At 37.5% G+C, this 20,747-nt stretch overlaps 1 protein-coding gene across 1 annotated transcript; it reads right to left on the bottom strand.

Annotated features, from left to right (window-relative positions):
• Nucleotides 1–3,104: 3,104 nt before the first annotated feature.
• Nucleotides 3,105–5,324, bottom strand: LOC115438134 (piggyBac transposable element-derived protein 4-like). Its single transcript, XM_030161543.1, has one exon. It carries the CDS (start codon nucleotides 4,903–4,905, stop codon nucleotides 3,160–3,162), a length of 1,746 nt encoding a protein of 581 aa, XP_030017403.1. The 5' UTR covers nucleotides 4,906–5,324; the 3' UTR covers nucleotides 3,105–3,159.
• Nucleotides 5,325–20,747: the final 15,423 nt, after the last annotated feature.

Below are 20,747 nucleotides of genomic sequence, written 5' to 3'. Positions count from 1 at the left end.
ATGAATTCTTGTTTTTCTGCACTAAATGTTCATATTTGTAATAGTTTCAGATCCTGTTGTGGCTGTAACTAATGATTATTGGACTAAAAGCTCCTGGTGATCTGCTCCAGTCCAGCAGGACGTCCTCACACAGCTTTGATTCACCAACCAACAGGCTGGAACCTCCAGACCTTTCACTGACCCACTCTTTGGCCAGAAGCAAACGTGTATTATTTTTGATGAAACTCAATAAAAAAATTCATCCATTTATCAGACAGTGTGTGGTCAGATCAGACCATCAGATTCATGTGAACACTTGTGTATATTTGACACAAACATTGACTCGGACTCAAGGGTGAACTAGGGTTGGCCATTTGGAAAAAAATCCTATCACAATCTTTTTTTTTTCATATCAGATAATATCGATATGAATCACAATATCAATCAAATCACCATTTTTTTGTCAAGCTTATATTTTCTGTTACTCATAAGTAGGGCTGCACGATTAATCGATTTTAAATCGTGATCAGATTTTTTAATTAGGACGATTTTTAAAAAAGGGAAATCGTAAAATTGATTTCATCTGTCTCGTGCCTGCGGGCCGCGTGCTTGCGGGTACCGTAGGCTCCTCCTCCTATCAGTGACAGCAGTCTGTCACAGAAGTCCATGTAATGACTGGACTTTAAATGTGTTAATGAGCCCGCAGTACTTATACCAGTGTAAGCTGTGGTTTCACGCATGGATCCCGCAACTGAAATAGAACTGCATGCGGATCACTCATCTTACATTGTCCCGGGTCCGTACCGTACTGTCTTCTTCCGAACCGGGTCCGGGTCTCGGGGGTCATCAGCCTCAGCAGAGGAGCCCACACAGCCCTGTGCCCACACACATCCACCAGCTCCACACATAGAATCCCTCCAGTGTGTCCTGGGTCGGTCTGTTCCACGCACGGATCCTCCAGTTTAAACAGAACTACATGTGGATCACTCATATTAACGTGGTCCACACACGCACGACTGATGCCTGTCACTGACTTACACTGGTGTCACTTCTGTGGGCCCAGATACCCCCACCCCCACCCCCCACAAAAAAAAAATAAAATTTAGTCCTCTTACTTGCTAAATTTTTCATTCACAAATGTAAGTTCTGTAACACAAAACCAAATAGTATTTATTTTTTGAAAGATGTTGAACTTTATTTAAAGCTGTTCGATAAATCTGGAAACAAAAAGGCTGTAAAAACCATCAGTATTTGCTCTGATTTGGACATTGTATTATAGTGTATTCCCCCTGGCAAACTTATGTTATTTTCTTGTTGCATACATTGTTTGTATACTCTACTTCATTCAATAAAGATTGAATTAAGAAAAAATAAACTTCTGTGGGTTCATCACGTGATACCATCACAGATTTGAGGTCAGAGCAGTGGCTTGCATTAGTGGGCTGCTCACTAAAATGACATGCTGACTTCTGTTCTTTTGTAGTTTTACCCAAAAATCGAAATTGAAAATCAAGTTTTTGGAGGAAAAAAATCTGGATTTTTTTTTTTTTTTTTGCCAAAATCGTGCAGCCCTACTCATAAGTTAGTTGTGAAGACATCAGAGAGAGAGAGAGAAATGCATATGTTGCAGTACTTAAAGGAGAAGTCCTGCCCTCTGCTCTTAGAATTATCCCCCCCTCTGCTCTTATGTATTATTCCCCCCCACCACATCACCAAAACATGGATGAACGTGTCTCATTTTTCTATCGAGAAAAAGTTATATCGCAATTAGGGATGTAACAATTACCAGTATAACGATAAACCATGGTAAAATTCCTGACGGTTAGTATTACCATTTAAATTGTAATTATCATGATAACCGTGTTTGATTACCGCACTTTCAACACAAAGTTGATATGGAAAATGGTCAAACAATGGCTATAATGTGCCATCTTTAATGCACATTTGTATGTTTGATGTGTACCAAGTGCTATATAATTAGGATTGAATGATTAGCATTAGCAGGTGGCTTTGCTATAGGTTAGTTTAGCAATGGATGTTAAAAAAATACAGAAGCTTTCTAGGATTGGCTAGTGCGAGGGAATGATTAAACTGATGCACAGAATGCAGTGAAAACCAGGAAACATGAGTTGCAAGTAAAAGTGGTACCATGTATTGACAAAATAATATTTACAATGTGTACAAAACAAATTAAGGTTTGATCAACCAGTTATTGTGTTCTTTTGTTTAGAAAAACAACTTTATAATTCTTAATTTGGGTGCACCTTAAAGAGTTTCAATCTGATGGATCTTTTTTTCTGTTCTTCCAAATGAACAAATGAAATAACTTTCACAGGTTTACGATCAGTTTCAGTTCAATAAAGGAAAAAAAGTCAGAAGTCCACAAATCCAGAAAAAAGTAGTCCGTGTTAGTTTGGAGGGGGGGCGGAGATGTCAAGACTCCAAAATTAAATAAGGGAATTGGGCCGGCAGTGTGTGTGTGTGTGTGTGTGTGTGTGTGTGTGTGTGTGTGTGTGTGTGTGTGTGTGTGTGGCGCAGGAGTGAGCAGAGGCTCTGGCCTACTATGATGGTAGATCAGATCAGTTCAGCAGATTCAGGTTCTTCTTTTTGTTCCTAGTTGCCATCAGGCTTTCCAATCACCAGGAAAAAACCTGGCCTGACTAACACAAGGCCAACTTTAACTGCATTCATTCTTTGATAATGTTAATCAAACCAAACACATTCAAATAAATCACAAATCTACAGCTGTATCCAGTTTGGACATCAGATTCAGTATCCAAGGTTATCAAAAGTGCATAATTTCACTTTAAATATACAAAGCGTAATTAATATTACCAATGCATGGTCATTTTTGTCCATAGTAAACATTAAACAGGTTTTATCGATTACGAATAGCACTTCCGGTTAACCCTTGTATTATGTTGAAAAAAAATTACATTGATTATGTTGCGGGTCATTTTGACCCGTACTGTGTAAATCCACTCAAAACAGTCAAAAAAACTGGTTAAACCAATAACAACTTTATTTCATACTATATAAACATTTAGAAACAAGACATACAATACATTTTTAAATTCCAAGACTAAATTTAAGAACTATTTTGTTAAACTTTTCATCTTCACAAACACATTTTTTTTCATTTAACTTGTCCATTTTTTCAGACTTTCAATGCTCAACATTTCAGTGTTCTCGACATGATGGGCAGAATGTAACTGTGTGCTTTCTGCAGATGTAATTCTTGCATTTCACACAAGAGGTAGTTGTTTCACTGTCCTCTCGGGAGGAACATACCTGGCATCTTTTTCGCTTCTTTACACCTGTATCCACTGGATCCATTGCAGATTGGTTGGATGATCTGAGCTTGACCTTTTCAATGATAGCTGCAGCTGCTGGGGATTGAGCTGGCCTGGCTCGCCTCTGGATCTTGGGAGTCACAAGTGCTTTGCCGAGTTCTTCCAAGAAAAGTTGACGTCGGTACAATTTGCTGGCATTCCATTGCTGGTTGATTTCAGTCCACAGGACATAGGCATTGTAAGCAGACACGTCCACGATGTTGTAGAAAATCACCAAGGGCCAACGGGCAGTCTTGCGCTGACAGCTGTACGTTGCTGTGACTTTGTCCAGATTGTCAACTCCTCCTTTGGTGGAGTTGTAGTCCATGATCATTTGTGGCTTCATGTCTTTTCTTGTGCTCAAAGATGCATCTTTGTGCATTGTGCTCATTACAAGAACATTTTTGTTTCTCTTTGGGCAGTATGAAACAACTGTTGCTGTCTCAGTGAAAACAAATATTGAGGAATGCAAAGGTCTGCCCTGCATCTTCAGAATTTTGCTGGGAAGTTCTGGCTTATTTCTTCTGACTGTTCCCAACATAGTCAGCTTTCTTTTCTGCAGTTCATCTCCAAGGCGGTAGGATGTAAAGAAGTTGTCACATGTGATGTCATGACCTTGCAGCCCTTCACTCATTTCCAGCACCACACGCATCCCCTGATTCTTCTCAGATGCTCCTCCAGGAAGCTTCCCAGTGTACACTTGCATATTCCATGCATAGCTAGATTTTGCATCACAGGCTACCCATATTTTGATGCCATACTTGGCAGGCTTGTTGGGCATGTACTGTCTGAAAGGACAGCGCCCCCTGAATGGAACAAGGCGCTCATCTACAGTAACATGGGGACCAGGATTGTACAACAAAGGTAAAATTTCGACCCATTTATCCCATACATCTCTGATTGCAGCAAGTTTATCTCTTTCACGTCGACCAGCTCTGGTGTCACGGTTGTCAAATCGGATCACACGAGATATCATGTGAAATGTCTCCAGAGACATTGTTGCTCTAAATATTGGCCTTCCATTCTCTTCATTCCGTAAACTTGCAGTTGCTTCTCCCTTTGACCTGTACACTCCAGCTAATACCAGAATTCCGATGTAAGCATGCAAGTCAGTCTGATCCAGTGGCTTCCATTTTTCTTGATATACACGCCTCCCCTCCATGTTTGTCATGTCCAGTATAATCCTTTCTATTGGTGGGGATATGAAGAGCTGAAATGCTGACTGAATATTATCAACTCGTGTAACAGCAAATCTTGTAGGACCTGGAGTCATTTTGATGATATTGGAAGATGACAGTCTGCCTTGGCTTTGTTGTGGTGATGTTGACCATTTTATATTACCATCTTTAGATGTCCATGTCCCCTCTGTGGATGATGATTGCTGCGTTTCTTGGTTTTCATCTGATGGAGAGACAACAGCAGACTCGTCCTCTGAATCATCCTCATCATAGGAAAATCGACAATCTGGATCATCAATAACATTGTCCTCAGTCTCTGAAAGGTCCTCTGTCTCTGAAATCTCCTCCTCTGCATCACTGTCCCAGTTCAAAATCTGTGATAAAGCTTCTTCAACAGTAAACCTTCTGGAGCTCATTTTTGGTGTGTTTGTCAAAGAGATGACATGAGAAAAGTGACAAGGACAAGGGAGAGAAAGTTCCTACTCTACATACACCTGGGTCTCTGGGTCTGAATGGCTCTTCAAAGGGAATCAAAATACAAATAATTGGGCAATCAAAATAAAGTACATCAAAGAGACATGTTTATTTTAGATCTGAGCAGCTACTTACCCACATTAAAGTGTCCGGGTCAAAATGACCCATAACATCATCTTTGTATACAAACTCTGCACAGACACTACACTACACATCAAAGTGTCCAGATTTCACACACAAGTTCATGACCTTAGATGAGGAAAAGTCACAAAATTTCACGAAGAAAAAGAAAGGATAACCAGTAGTTTGATCAACCCAAAAACTGAAATGGGTCAAATTGACCCTTAACATAATACGAGGGTTAAGTATGCTAATGCTAGCAGCTACGAAGCTAACGCCAAGCGCTAATGCTAAGCACTAACGCAAAGCGCTAACTAGCGTCCGCGGCGCAGTTAAATACACCAAGTCCATGCATTTTACAGTCATATACACATGTTAGTCAACATCTAGCAGTGGCAATCAGAGCAGTGCACTGAAATACAAAGGACAATAGCATCAGGCTAACGGCAACAGCAATATACCTGACCAATTCAGGAGTTCGGTTCACTTCTCCCTTCTTTTCCCTTTCACTCGTCCTCAATAGACCTCTAAAACTGTAGCGGAAAACACTTCTATACATTAAACTGTCCAAGAATATAAATGTGGTGCAGATTAGTGGTTAAACAGGTGAGTATTTAGCAGCTCTGTGACTCCATGTTTTCTGTCCACTCCACAGCTCACTCTACCGTCTTCTCTCTCTTACTTCCTCTTCCTGTTGGCTCTACTTCCTGTTTATGCCTCAGCCCTGCTCTGATTGGCGCTCTCATCTCGCGATACCATGACTTGATGATGATTTACAGATATATTCATTATTATTACATATTACCCCTCCGTCTCCTACTAAATTAAACAAGGATTAGTTTCCTGGTGTGTCCATGTTTTAACGTCCGTCAACATTCTTTTTTTTTCTTTATTCATATAACTCCAGTTGCAGAAAAAGGTCTTTCCGTTGCAGTTTTGCGTGATATACCATTTGCGCTATGCCTGAAAAAAACAAGAGTTTTGGTGAAATTGTGGTTTTTCCAATTAGGCAAATTTTTATGTGCAAGTTATATTCACACACTTTGAGGGTCCGCCCCAGTAGTGAACCTTCGCTGGGTGAAATTCTCTGTGCACTTCGTCATGTCTGAACATAAACGCAGATGGACAGACGGTCAGTGTGTTCCTTCTGTGACGTTTTCACCGGTGGAATGTTGAATGTGTAACGCTGCGTATGTGTATCGTTCCGTGTAGGAAACACATGTTAGCGTCTTTGGTTCTGCTCTTAATTTACTAGACTGTATGAGACTGGTTTGGACAGCCTTGACCATTAATTAAGCCTGACATTTAAAATTGCAATTAATTGTAACACCATGACATCTTTACAACCCTAGTAGAAACAGTTTTTAACAACTTTTACTGATTTTTCTTGATTATTTAGAGACAATGGATGATGGCTCTGTTTTCTGCTTATGTGTGTTCAGTTGTGTAGGTCAGGGTTCTCAAACTCCTGTTCTTTCAGGTTCCACATTCAGCCCAGTTTGATCTGCAGTGGGCCGAACCAGTCAAATAAGAACACAATAACCTATAAATAATGACAACTGCAAATGTTTGTCTTTGTTTTAGTGAAAAAAACAAACATTAAATTATGAAAATACTTACTTTTATAAATACTATATAAAAACTATACTTTTAATAAACTATCCAAACATAAAGATGTGAATAACCTGAAAAAAACTGAAATTTCTTCAGCAAAATCCGTGTAATTTTATCTATCTTCCTCCACTTCTCATTAGTCCATGTGCATTCTGGATCAGATCTCCAAAGACACTAAACACTGAGGAACAGGAAGAAAAGAGTTCAAACTGGACTGAATTTAATACAGACATTTCAGGTTGGGCACATTTGTTCAGGTTAGTCACATTTTATTGGTACAGGAGAGTTTGGAAATGTCAATATTTTCATAATTTAATATAATTTTTTTTGCACTAAAACAAAGAAAAAAATTAGAAGTTCAAGATTTTTTTACTAAATTTAAGAATTTTTTTTTGGCTTAATTCAAGATTTTTTTTACTTAATTGATTTTTTTTTTTTTTTTTTTTTTTTGCTTAATTCAACATTTATTCCTTAATTCGAGCATTTTTTTTTTCTTCTTAATTCAATTCAAGACTGTGGAATTTTTGACTTTGCAAAAACATCCCATGGGTCAGATTGGAACCTTTGGGGGGCCGCATTTGGCCCCTGGGCCGTATGTTTGACATCCCTGGTGTAGGTGTTGTATATTATGACTGTATGGATCATAATTCATTGCATGTTTTATTGGCAGCTGCCTGGAAACCATATTGTGTCTGAGGGACATGAACATTTTAGTCGACTCTAAATATGCACATATTCATACTGTATTGCTCATGTTGGTGTTGTTGTTTTTTTAATTATTTGGCTAACCTTGCTATATGGTGCTGGATTGGTCTTTTTGTTTTGTATGTATTTGTGTTTGTTTTATTATATGATTATTAGATATTAGATAATACATCACTCATTGTATAGTTTGTATTAATGAACCAAGGGCATTTTCTATTTTTGTGCTATGACATGGTGTAAAGCAGGGTTCTCAAACTCCTGCTCTTTCAGGTTCCACATTCAGTCTGATCTGATCTGCAGTGGACCCGACCAGTCAAATAAGAACAGAAGAACCTATAAATAATGACAACTACACATTTTTGTCTTTGTTTTAGTGCAAAAAACCCCCATCAAATTATGAAAATACTTACTTTTAGAAACTATCCAAGCAAAAAAGATGTGAATAACCTGAAAAAATGAAATTTATTTAGAAAAATCAATGCAATTTTAACAATATTCTGCCTCTACTTATCATTTCTACATGTGCATTATGGATCAGATCTACAAAGACACTAAACACTTTTCTTTAAACATTTCAGGTTGGTCATATTTGTTCAGGTTATTCACATTTTATTGTTACAGGATAGTTTGTAAATGTAAATATTTTCATAATTTAATGTTATTTTTTGCACTAAAACAAAGACAAATATTTGAAGTTGTCATTATTTATAGGTATAATGTAATATTATTTTTTCCCATCAAACCCAGTAGTAAATCTGCAGTCATTCTTTTTCATCTGTTCTTCTGCTGTTATTATTTGACTGTAGATCAGATTGGTCTGGATGTGGAACCTGAACTAAAATGAGTTCCACAGCCTGGACTGTGGAAGTTTTACACTTTGTAAATTCATCCCAGGGGTCGGACTGGAACCTTTGGGGGGATGCATTTGGGCCCCGGGACGCATGTTTGAGACGTCTGATGTAAAGTTCAGATTGAAGAGAAAAAAATACACGATCATACATTATGATAATTATAATGTACATGTACCATGAGACCAATATAACACATAATAATAATAACACTAAACAAACCCACCGCTGACCATTGTAAATACCCCTGGGCCACCCCTTTGGACCTTTAACCCTTTATTATTGTGTTCGTTCTGGATGAATTGACAGATTATGTGAATGTGAAAGTGAAGTGGTGAGATGTAAAACTTATTAAAGGGGTTTTTTTAGTGCAAAAAAGGGAAAAGTTTGGACATCTGACATGCAAATGTGTGTCATTTTACTTCCAAAACTGCAGCCAGTAATCAGTGGCTGTTTGAGCTGTGATTCTGAGAACAGACTAAAGTAATGCACTGTAAAATACTTGAAGATGATGGCCTTTTCTATTTAAATAATTACTGAACTTACTGTGGATGATGCAGAACTACTGGAATATCTGTGGTAAAAGTCTAATAAATGTGTCCATTTGTACTTCCTGGTATATGTTTAAATACATTATTCTGTCTTTGTCAGTAGATGGATTTGTCTGGGGGCATTTGGGTTCAGTGTTCAGGAAATGAAATGTGTAGATTTATGTGTTGTGTGTCTCCATGTACATGACTTTATACTGGGTAAATAAAAATGAACGTGAACTCATATGATTTATTTATTTATTTATTTGCACATCATAAAACGGCAACAAAAAATTAAAGCAGCAAGCGGCATCTAAAGGCCCTGACCACGGGCATGTGCAGTACAAGTATGTCCATCGTTCAGCAGGTGGCGCTCTAGCACCAAATTTTATGTCATCTGATGAATGGGTGTAGGCCTGAGAGATTGACAATTGACTCAAATTTGAGGCAAATCAGTGTTTGTATGTCTGAACTGAACAAATTTTTGTATAAGTAAATCTGTAGGGGGCGCTATGGAGACAAAATTCAATTTCTTACATTGAATGGGTGTAGGTCTGGGAGATGTAGCACTGAGTCAAATCTGAGCCAAATCGGTGTTCGTATGTCCAAACTGAAGCAGTTATCGTAAAGGTAAAGTTGTATGGGGCGCTACAGCACCAAATTTACAATTTTTCTGATAAATAGACATAGGCCTGGGAGATAGACGTCTGAGTCAAATTTGAGCCAAATTGGTGTTCGTATGTCCGAACTCAAGCAATTTTAATAAAAAAAAAAAAAAAAGATGTAGGGGGCGCTAGAGTAAAAAATTTAAATTTCTTTTGATAAATGACTGTAGGCCTGGGAGACAGATGTCTGATTCAAATTTGAGCCAAATTGGTGTTCGTATGTCTGAGCTGAAGCAATTTTTGTAATGGTAAATTTTTGAAGAAAGTTTGCGACATCGTCACACAAAAACGGTGACACCGATCCCAAAAATTCAGCTAACTTTTGATGCCCCACTCCTCTAGATACTGTACACAAATTTTGAGCTCATTTGGCCAAACGACCAAGGAGGAGATAGTTAAAATACGACGTCAGCAAAAACGCTAACTCAGCATTTTGGAAATTTCAATCCAACATGGTGGACTTGTGGTTCGTTTAGGGGCGTGGCCATAACAATATTTTTTGTTTGTCTCCTGATGATGAATCTGTGTACCGATCTTCGTGGCTCTATGACAAACTTTACGTTGGACGTGGTCCCATTGACTCCCATTCATTCAGAGCAGGTGTAAATCTGTGGTTTGTGCACATGTCATGTACATGTTCTTAAAGGTCTGACTGTCGTGAATGTGAATATGTGTGAGAGTGGCGACAGCGGAGAAAGGCGACTGCGTCACTGGTGATTTGGTCCCCATGCGCCCACTGCAGACTCCGTAGGCCCTGCACCGGCTTTACTCGGCTCAGGCCTAAAAAAACAAAAAACATTCAAACAAGTCACATCATTGTGCAGGAGAGGTTCGAAGCCAAAAAAGGCTCATTTATATGAATACCTCCACCACAAATGAACAATACAGAGAAAAAATGAAGTAAAATACAATAAAACTGTTGTGAACTAAATAAACTAAAGTAAAAACAATAAAAATGTAAATCCCATTAGAAATCATCAAATACAAATGATATACAGTTGTACATTTTTTCATGTATTCCAGTTCTTTTCAGATGCTTTTTAAATAATAATAAAGTAGATGTTGGTTGAAGTTCAGGTCGTAGATGATTCCACAGATGTGGTTTCACCATATTTTACAGAATACTGACAGAAGTTCAGCAGAACAGAAGATCAGATGTACATGGATATCATGTAGGATAACTGTGAAAAACAGAAGACAACAAAGAAATTCTGAAAAACTTTGGGAAGAATATGAGTCAAGTGACCATATTTGGACATGTAGACACAGGTCTGGTAAAACGTTCACATCAAAAACTGAGAGAAGTTTGAATTTTTGGAAAAGAGGAGCAGATGAGTGGAGTGTGTGTGAAAAGCTGATCATTCTGAAACATTTCTGTTGAATCAGGAGAATCTTCTGTAGGTCAGTGGGACAGGTTGGCCCCGAAACAACTGGAATAAATAATGGAAGGATAAATGAAACAATAATAAGAAGCCAAGAAACAGGAATGATTTATCACTGAACGGACTCTGCTCCAAATGCAAACTGACCATGATTTTTTTTATAAACAAGATCAATATGAGATTTACACTCAGTTTATCATCTGCAATAAAACCTAAAAATCTAATGCATGAAACCTGAGTTATTTCAAAGTTATTTATGGATATTTTGTTGGTTTCATTGTTATGTTTCTTATTTTTGTAACAAAATATGATACAATTCGATTTTTGGGTATTGAGAGGGTTTATTCACCTGAAACCCTCTAGACCAGGACAGTCAGACTCATGTTAGTTCAGTTCCACTTTCAGCTAAAGTTCATCTGCAGTGGACCCGACCACTGTTAAGGCATGACACTAGGTGTGGACCCAAATGCAACGAGACTCTTGGATCAGTGGTCAAAAGGGATTTATTTAACAAAAAATTCAAAAGTACAAAAATGGATAAACAAAAAGAGGAAACACAACATGTTCTACATAAACCTAAAAAAACCCTAATAAACTAAAAGGAAGTACAAAGTACTCTATAAAAACTAAAAGCCTGAGGTAGAGAACACATGGTTCCAGATACTTAACACTAGTGGGTCTTCACAAGAACACAGAAACAACGCACTGACGACAGACAAAGAGAGAGAGGAGAATATATGAGGGAGGCAGGATCACAAACAGGTGTGGACGATTACAGGAGGAACAGCAGGTGGAGGCAGTGATGGGATTAAGGAGGACGGAGACCAGACTGACAGAGCAGACACAACAGGAAGAAGACCACCACCACCAAAATAAAACAGGAAGACACAAAAACCCCAAAACTAAATCCACATAAACATCGACCCATGACAACCAGTAAAATAAGAACAGAATATAAATGATGTCAACTCTAAACTTTTCTCTATGTTCTAGAGCGAAAAAAGTAAAATTACATGATGAAAATGTTTACATCTACAAACTGTCCTTTCAAACAATGTGAATCACATGAACAAACTGAAAAAAATGTGTAATTTGAACACTATTCTGTCTCAGTTTATCATTTCCACATGTGCATTAGAACTGACAGATCACAGTGGATCTACAAACACACAATTTAATTTAACATTTAATAACAGACAGAATATGATTAAAACTGTACTGACTTTTCTTCACACATTTCAGGTTGTTCATATTTGTTCAGGTTATTCAGATATTTTTACAATATTATACTTTGTTATAGTGTAAATGCATGACAATATTTACATTTACAAACAGAAACATTTGGAGTTGTGAGTATTTATACGTTATTATGACCCACCTGAGGTTGAACTGGTCTGAATGTGGAACCTGAACTAAAAGGACTGGTCAGATCTTTGTGTTATTTTTGCATTTCACAAATTCATCCCCAGGACCGGACTGGACCCTTTGGTGGGTTGGACTGGACCCTTTGCAGGGTTGGACTGGACCCTTTGGTGGGCTGGACTGGACCCTTTGGAGGGTTGGACTGGACCCTTTGGTGGGTTAGACTGGACCCTTTGGAGGGTTGGACTGGACCCTTTGGTGGGTTGGACTGGACCCTTTGGTGGGTTAGACTGGACCCTTTGGAGGGTTAGACTGGACCCTTTGGTGGGTTAGACTGGAGCCTTTGGTGGGTTAGACTGGACCCTTTAGTGGGCTGGACTGGACCCTTTGGTGGGTTAGACTGGACCCTTTGGTGGGTTAGACTGGAGCCTTTGGTGGGTTAGACTGGAGCCTTTGGTGGGTTAGACTGGACCCTTTAGTGGGCTGGACTGGACCCTTTGGTGGGTTAGACTGGACCCTTTGGTGGGTTAGACTGGACCCTTTGGTGGGTTAGACTGGAGCCTTTGGTGGGTTAGACTGGACCCTTTGGTGGGCTGGACTGGACCCTTTGGAGGGTTGGACTGGACCCTTTGGTGGGTTGGACTGGACCCTTTGGAGGGTTAGACTGGACCCTTTGGAGGGTTAGACTGGACCCTTTGGAGGGTTAGACTGGACCCTTTGGAGGGTTGGACTGGACCCTTTGGAGGGTTGGACTGGACCCTTTGGTGGGTTAGACTGGACCCTTTGGAGGGTTGGACTGGACCCTTTGGTGGGCTGGACTGGACCCTTTGGAGGGTTGGACTGGACCCTTTGGTGGGTTGGACTGGAACCTTTGGAGGGTTGGACTGGACCCTTTGGTGGGTTGGACTGGACCCTTTGGAGGGTTACACTGGACCCTTTGGTGGGTTAGACTGGAACCTTTGGAGGGTTAGACTGGACCCTTTGGTGGGCCGGATTTGGTCCCCGGGCCGCATGTTTGACACCTGTGATCTAGAAACAGACGACAGTTCTTCATTTGCTTCTCTAATCAGTGGATTAAAATTACATTTTCATGTGGTATAACCAAACGTGTCGTCAGCAAACAAAAGAGGCGGGACATTTTTACAACCCATAGGGAGATCATTCATGTCAATCAAAAAAATCCCACATCATGATGTGATCCCACATCAGAACGGTTGTCCTGGTTCTGCAGGAAATCCAAGTAATTATTGACAGAAACAAACGAAACATGGCATTATTACTTTGTTTACTGGAGCCAAAACAAAAATATAATGTTGTAGTGAATCACAGCTGAACTGAAAGAATGTCTTGGTTTATTTGGCTGGTTCTGTTTCGCAGCCATGAAAGAAAAACACACAGTTTAACATCATATTTATGCAGACATTTTCCTGAGTTTTTTCTGAGTGTTTTTATTCCTCTAGGCCAGGGGTGTCAAACATGCGGCCCAGGGGCCCAATGTGGTCCACCAAAGGTTCCAATCTGGCCCACGGGATGTATCTGCAAAGTCCAAAATTCCACAGTCTTGAATTGAATTAAGCAAAAAAAAAAAAAAAAAAAAATTAGCTTGAATTAAGCAAAAAATGTTGAATTAAGCAAAAAAAATATCTTCACTTAAGTAAAAAAAAAAAAAAAAATCTTGAATTAAGCAAAAATGGTAAATGGACTGAACTTATATAGTGCATTTTCTCCACCTTCATGGTGCCCAAAGTGCTTTACAGTTCCTCACATTCACCCACTCACACACACTCATACACCAGTGGGTGTGTGCTGCCATACAAGGCACCGCCTGGCCCTGCTGGGAGACATTTAGGGTCCAGTGTCTTAACCAAAAAAATCTGACATTTAGCAAAAAATCTTGAATTAAGCACAAGGTCTAACTTTGCAAAAAATCTTGAATTCCGCACAAAAAAAAATAAAATAAAATCTTGAATTAACAACTTCAAATGTTTGTCTTTGTTTTAGTGCAAAAAATCACATTAAATTCTGAAAATCTTTCCATTTCCAAACTCTCCTGTACCAATAAAATGTGACTAACCTGAACAAATGTGCCCAACCTGAAATGTCTGTATTAAATTCAGTCCAGTTTGAACTCTTTTCTTCCTGTTCCTCAGTGTTTAGTGTCTTTGGAGATCTGATCCAGAATGCACATGGACAAAACACTAAGCTGAAGCAGAAGACTGATAACATTGCACTGATTTTTCTGAAGAAATTTCTTTTTTTTTTCAGGTTATTCACATCGTTTTTGTTTGGATAGTTTATAAAAGTAAGCATTTTCATCATTTACTTTTTTTTTTGTACTAAAACAAAGACATAAATTGTCAGTTGTCATTATTTATTGGTTATTCTGTTCTTATTTGACTGGTTTGACCCACTGGAGATCAAATCAGACTGAATGTTGAACCTGAAAGAACATGACTTTGACAGCCCTGCTCCAGGAATTAAAAAAAACAAAAAAACAAAAAAAAAGCGATTGACATTTTTTTATGAACCTATTTTTCATGGAGTTGCAAAAATATCCATTCAGCTGGACACCATGCATTTAATTTTTGACACAAAGAAACATATTTACTGACAAACTGTGTGAAAATTATAAAATAAAAACATTTGTGATGCAGCTAATTTGATGTTTTCTGACATTTGAACATACACTAATACAGGTCATTACTCACTTCATGGAGATAATATGCAAAAAAGAAACCATTTTGTTTAAAAAAAAAAAACCCTGTTAACTACAGTCTAATAACAAGAACTAGTACTTGATTTACTCTCAAACATGTTAATACAGATCAGGTTTATGTAGAACAGTACAGTTACAGTAACAGTATGAACTGCAGTGTATGTGATGGTGCATGAGCGTCCACTGTCGGCTGATACGGAACTAAAACCATAAAAGCTGTAGTGACCACTGTGCAGGAAAGAAGGTTATTATCGTTAATGAAAACTAACGAAATGATGAAAACTAGAAGTGTAAAAACATTTTCGTTAACTGAAATAAATAAAAACTATAATTAAAAGAAAAAAACATAACTAACTGAAACTGTATTGTGTGTTTACAAAACTAACTAAAATGGATAAAAATTATGGATCAAATTCCCTTGGTTTTGGTCTTTGTCAATGTCAGATTGATGTTCAATGGATTTCTTTGTCTCTCTCAGTTTTCTGTGCTGTCTCCATACGACACTTTTTGCTCCGTCACTTGTGTTCACTTGTGGTTTCCAGTCGTCTTCTGGTCCCCACTCTACCTGGAAACATGGAGACTAAAGCAGCAGAGTCCTGTCTGGGATTGATTTGAATAGGAGCACAGAGAAGAAGAGAAAAGAGACCACTGAACTACAACTGAACTACAACTAAACTACAACTGAACTACAACTGAACTACAACTGAACTACAACTGAACTACAACTAAACTACTACTGAACTACAACTGAACTACAAATGAACTACAACTAAACTACAACTAAACTACAACTGAACTACAACTGAACTACAACTAAACTACAACTGAACTACAACTAAACTACAAATGAACTACAACTGAACTACAACTGAACTACAACTAAACTACAACTGAACTACAACTAAACTACAACTAAACTACTACTGAACTACAACTGAACTACAACTGAACTACAACTAAACTACAACTGAACTACAACTAAACTACTACTGAACTAAAACTAAACTAAACTACAACTGAACTACAACTGAACTACAACTAAACTACAAATGAACTAAAACTAAACTACAACTAAACTACAACTGAACTACACCTGAACTAAAACTAAACTACAACTGAACTACAACTGAACTAAAACTGAACTACAACTAAACTACAACTGAACTAAAACTAAACTACAACGAAACTACAACTAAACTACAACTGAACTACAACTAAACTACAACTAAACTACAACTAAACTACAACTGAACTACAACTAAACTACAAATGAACTAAAACTAAACTACAACTAAACTACAACTGAACTACAACTAAACTACAACTGAACTATGACTAAACTACAACGAAACTACAACTGAACTACAACTAAACTACAACTGAACTAAAACTAAACTACAACTAAACTAAACTACAACTAAACTAAAACTGAACTACAACTAAACTACAACTAAACTAAACTACAACTTAACTAAACTACAACTAAACTACAACTACAACTAAACTAAAACTAAACTACAACTAAGCATTTAGAAGAAAATGAAAATGAATAAAAACTATCAAACCTGCTCTAAAAACTAATTAAAACAAACTGAATTAGAGGAAAAAAAAAAAGTCCAAACTAAATAAAACTAAACTAGAATGAAAAATCCAAAACTATTAGAACCTTGGCATGAAAGGGTTAAAAGGCTGTCGGTTCAGGTTTGTGCAACAGACTTCTGTATTATCATTAATCGGAGTCATCAAAAGTTAATTAATAACCAGTGGTTCTACAGAAACCATCCATTTTTCAGATATCCAAATGTGTGGAATCACTAACAGATTTGTATTGTTTTTGGAGTTAATCATATGCTTTGACGGCCTGTGTGTGTTTTTTGTTTTTCACTATCATGTCAGTTTGAGATTTCAGATTTTCAGACAAATCCGACCCAGTAACAGGTGATGACATGAGAGATTTAAAGGAGGAAAAGGAGTGTTGAACTGAGTATTTTCAAACTGTAGCTGCTCGAACCGTTTGTCTAAGGTCTCATAGCCCACCTTTAATTTCATGGTGTTAATTGCTTTTAAACTAAATGGAATTCAACTCTTAGGTTTGGTTTTGTCAAGTTAGGTCGAGGTCAGGGCTCCTCAGGCTGGTGTAGGCATTGAATGGAAACATATTATTAAGTATGACTAACCCAACAAAGGGTCCAAAGGGTCTGATCTGACCCACAGGATGAATTAGTGAAATGCAAAAATTACACTGAAGATATAAACAATCAGTGGTGTTAGAATCATTTTAGTTCAGGTTCCATAGATCATAGAAAATAGGACCTGTTCCAAACCTGCTGCTGCCCTGTTAATAATATGATAGTGATATGTTAATAATATATGCAATAATATGAAGCACTTTATTGCACTGTGCACTTCAGTTTTTAGTCTTCTAGTCTTTTAAATTTTTATACATATATATTTCAAATGTTTATAGTATTTTAAGCTATTTTTTTATATTTTGCGAGGTGTGTTTTTGTTTATTTTATTTATAAACTGACACTGTGGTGAACCAAGCATCAACATTTTGTTTCATCACGTACTGATGGTGCATTTATTGAATGACAATAAAGCAAGTCTGAAGTCTGAAGTCCACATACAGACACATATAAACCAGTTAGATCTCAGTTGGCTCAGACCAGAAAAATACTGTCATAAATAATGAAAACTGCAGATTTTATCTTTGTTTTAGTGTAAAAAAAAAAAAAAAAAAAAGAAGTAAAATTACATGAAAATCTTTACATTAACAAACTCTCCTTTAACAAAAAATGTGAATAACCTGAAAAAATATGAACAATGTGAAATGTCTTGACAAAAGTAAATGCAAATTGATCACTATTAGACCTGTTACTAAATGTTTAGTGCAGTTGTAATGCACACGTGTACATGATAAACTGATGAACTGAGGCAGAATATTGTTACACCGCTGATCTGTGACATAAATATGAGAACAACTGGATTAACTGATCAGGATCAGGTTGGGTTTGGACACAGACATTAAAGTGCCGATCAAATATGGACATAACTGTGTCAGGTTCAGACAGAAACAGAGACAGTGGGTGCATGTGGAGGCACTGACAGGGGTTCTGCTGCTGCTGCCCTGGGGGGGGGGGGGGGGCGGGCACTGGTGAAAACACAACAACAGCACTCCTACATTTATGTCCAAACCCGGCCTGACCCATCAGGTCCTGTCAGGTTCAGGTTGGAGCCAAAGTTTGAATAGTTTTGGATTTTTCATTCTAGTTTAGTTTGATTTAGTTTGGACTTTTTTTTTTCTCTAATTCAGTTCATTTTCATTAGTTTTAGAGCAGGTTTGATAGTTTTTATCAGTTTTCATTTTTTTTTCGAAATGCTTAGTTTTAGTTCAGTTGTAGTTTAGTTGTAGTTCAGTTGTACTTCAGTTGTAGTTTAGTTATAGTTCAGTTGTAGTTTAGTTGTAGTTTAGTTGTAGTTCAGTTGTAGTTTAGTTGTAGTTTAGTTGTAGTTCAGTTGTAGTTCAGTTATAGTTCAGTTGTAGTTTAGTTGTAGTTTAGTTGTAGTTCAGTTGTAGTTTAGTTGTAGTTCAGTTGTAGTTTAGTTATTGTTCAGTTGTAGTTCAGTTGTAGTTTAGTTGTAGTTTAGTTGTAGTTCAGTTTTAGTTCAGTTGTAGTTCAGTTGTAGTTTAGTTGTAGTTCAGTTTTAGTTCAGTTGTAGTTCAGTTGTAGTTTAGTTGTAGTTCAGTTATAGTTCAGTTGTAGTTTAGTTGTAGTTCAGCTGTAGTTTAGTTGTAGTTCAGTTGTAGTTTAGTTGTAGTTCAGTTGTAGTTTAGTTATTGTTCAGTTGTAGTTTAGTTGTAGTTCAGTTGTAGTTCAGTTGTAGTTTAGTTGTAGTTCAGTTGTAGTTTAGTTGTAGTTCAGTTGTAGTTTAGTTATTGTTCAGTTGTAGTTCAGTTGTAGTTTAGTTGTAGTTTAGTTGTAGTTCAGTTTTAGTTCAGTTGTAGTTCAGTTGTAGTTTAGTTGTAGTTCAGTTTTAGTTCAGTTGTAGTTCAGTTGTAGTTTAGTTGTAGTTCAGTTATAGTTCAGTTGTAGTTTAGTTGTAGTTCAGCTGTAGTTTAGTTGTAGTTCAGTTGTAGTTTAGTTGTAGTTCAGTTGTAGTTTAGTTATTGTTCAGTTGTAGTTTAGTTGTAGTTCAGTTGTAGTTCAGTTGTAGTTCAGTTGTAGTTCAGTTGTAGTTTAGTTGTAGTTTAGTTGTAGTTCAGTTGTAGTTTAGTTGTAGTTCAGTTGTAGTTCAGTTGTAGTTTAGTTGTAGTTTCAGTTGTAGTTCAGTTGTAGTTAGTTTTAGTTCAGTTGTAGTTTTAGTTGTAGTTTAGTTTTAGTTCAGTTGTAGTTTAGTTGTAGTTCAGTTGTAGTTCAGTTGTAGTTTAGTTGTAGTTCAGTTGTAGTTTCAGTTGTAGTTCAGTTGTAGTTCAGTTGTAGTTAGTTTTAGTTCAGTTGTAGTTTTAGTTGTAGTTTAGTTTTAGTTCAGTTGTAGTTTAGTTGTAGTTTAGTTGTAGTTCAGTTGTAGTTTAGTTGTAGTTCAGTTGTAGTTCAGTTGTAGTTCAGTTGTAGTTTAGTTGTAGTTCAGTTGTAGTTCAGTTGTAGTTTAGTTGTAGTTCAGTTGTAGTTCAGTTGTAGTTTAGTTGTAGTTCAGTTGTAGTTTAGTTGTAGTTCAGTTGTAGTTTAGTTGTAGTTCAGTTGTAGTTCAGTTGTAGTTCAGTTGTAGTTTAGTTGTAGTTCAGTTGTAGTTCAGTTGTAGTTCAGTTGTAGTTCAGTTGTAGTTTAGTTTAGTTGTAGTTCAGTTGTAGTTTAGTTGTAGTTCAGTTGTAGTTCAGTTGTAGTTCAGTGGTCTCTTTTCTCTTCTTCTCTGTGCTCCTATTCAAATCAGTCCCAGACAGGACTCTGCTGCTTTAGTCTCCATGTTTCCAGGTAGAGTGGGGACCAGAAGACGACTGGAAACCACAGTGAACACAAGTGACGGAGCAAAAAGTGTCGTATGGAGACAGCACAGAAAACTGATAGTGTGAGCGGTGGTGTTTTCTCTGTGTTGTGTTTCTTTGTGTTGTGATGCAAGATGGACCTGCAGGACACAACGCTGAGACTGGAGGAGTAATGGACACTCACACTCTGTTTATTTCCTGACAACATGTAAATTCAAATACAGTCAGTCTGACTACGGTCCAACCCCAAACTATAAAGAGAAGACAGCGGTTAGCATGTTCTGAACACACACTCCATTCACCTGTCAAACATCTGCACAACCAACCAGTACTGACACACAACCCACTGGAACACCACCCAGACAACACAGATCACATGAAATGTCCAAAAGGAACAGAAAATCACTTAATAATACACGATGACAACAGATAAAAACAGATGACCTACTTCTTCCCATAATGAGACATGACAAAAGGGAAGAGGAAGAGGAGGACCCCGACTTTATACTGGGGTACCCCTGGAAGTACATGAAGAAGAACGGACATAAACCAACGAAAAAGAGTGTGGAGGACCAAACACAACACAGGACTACGACTAAAACAATGCCAGATAACACACTGAGATTAAAAGAATAATCAGAATAATGACAAAAATAACATTATTATTCAAATCAATAACTTCTACTTAACAAACATCCTGCACCACAAGGGGGCGCTACTGCCCAGTTTATCACGATTTAAAACTACTTTAATAACTATGTTACACTAGAACAAAATAAATCACTTTCGTATCAATCCGACATTGACAAAGATGAAAACGAAAGGAATTTTATCCATAATTTTTATCCGTTTTAGTTT

Source organism: Sphaeramia orbicularis, chromosome 18, assembly GCF_902148855.1.
Source record: "Sphaeramia orbicularis chromosome 18, fSphaOr1.1, whole genome shotgun sequence".
Lineage (NCBI taxonomy): Eukaryota > Metazoa > Chordata > Actinopteri > Kurtiformes > Apogonidae > Sphaeramia > Sphaeramia orbicularis.
The sequence above is the reverse complement of the archived record's forward strand: the minus strand, read 5'-3'. Positions and strand labels throughout refer to the sequence as shown.

Coding starts and splice junctions, on each gene's coding strand:
- LOC115438134 (XM_030161543.1), bottom strand. CDS start 4,905: ATGAGCTCCAGAAGGTTTACTGTTGAAGAAGCTTTATCACAGATTTTG.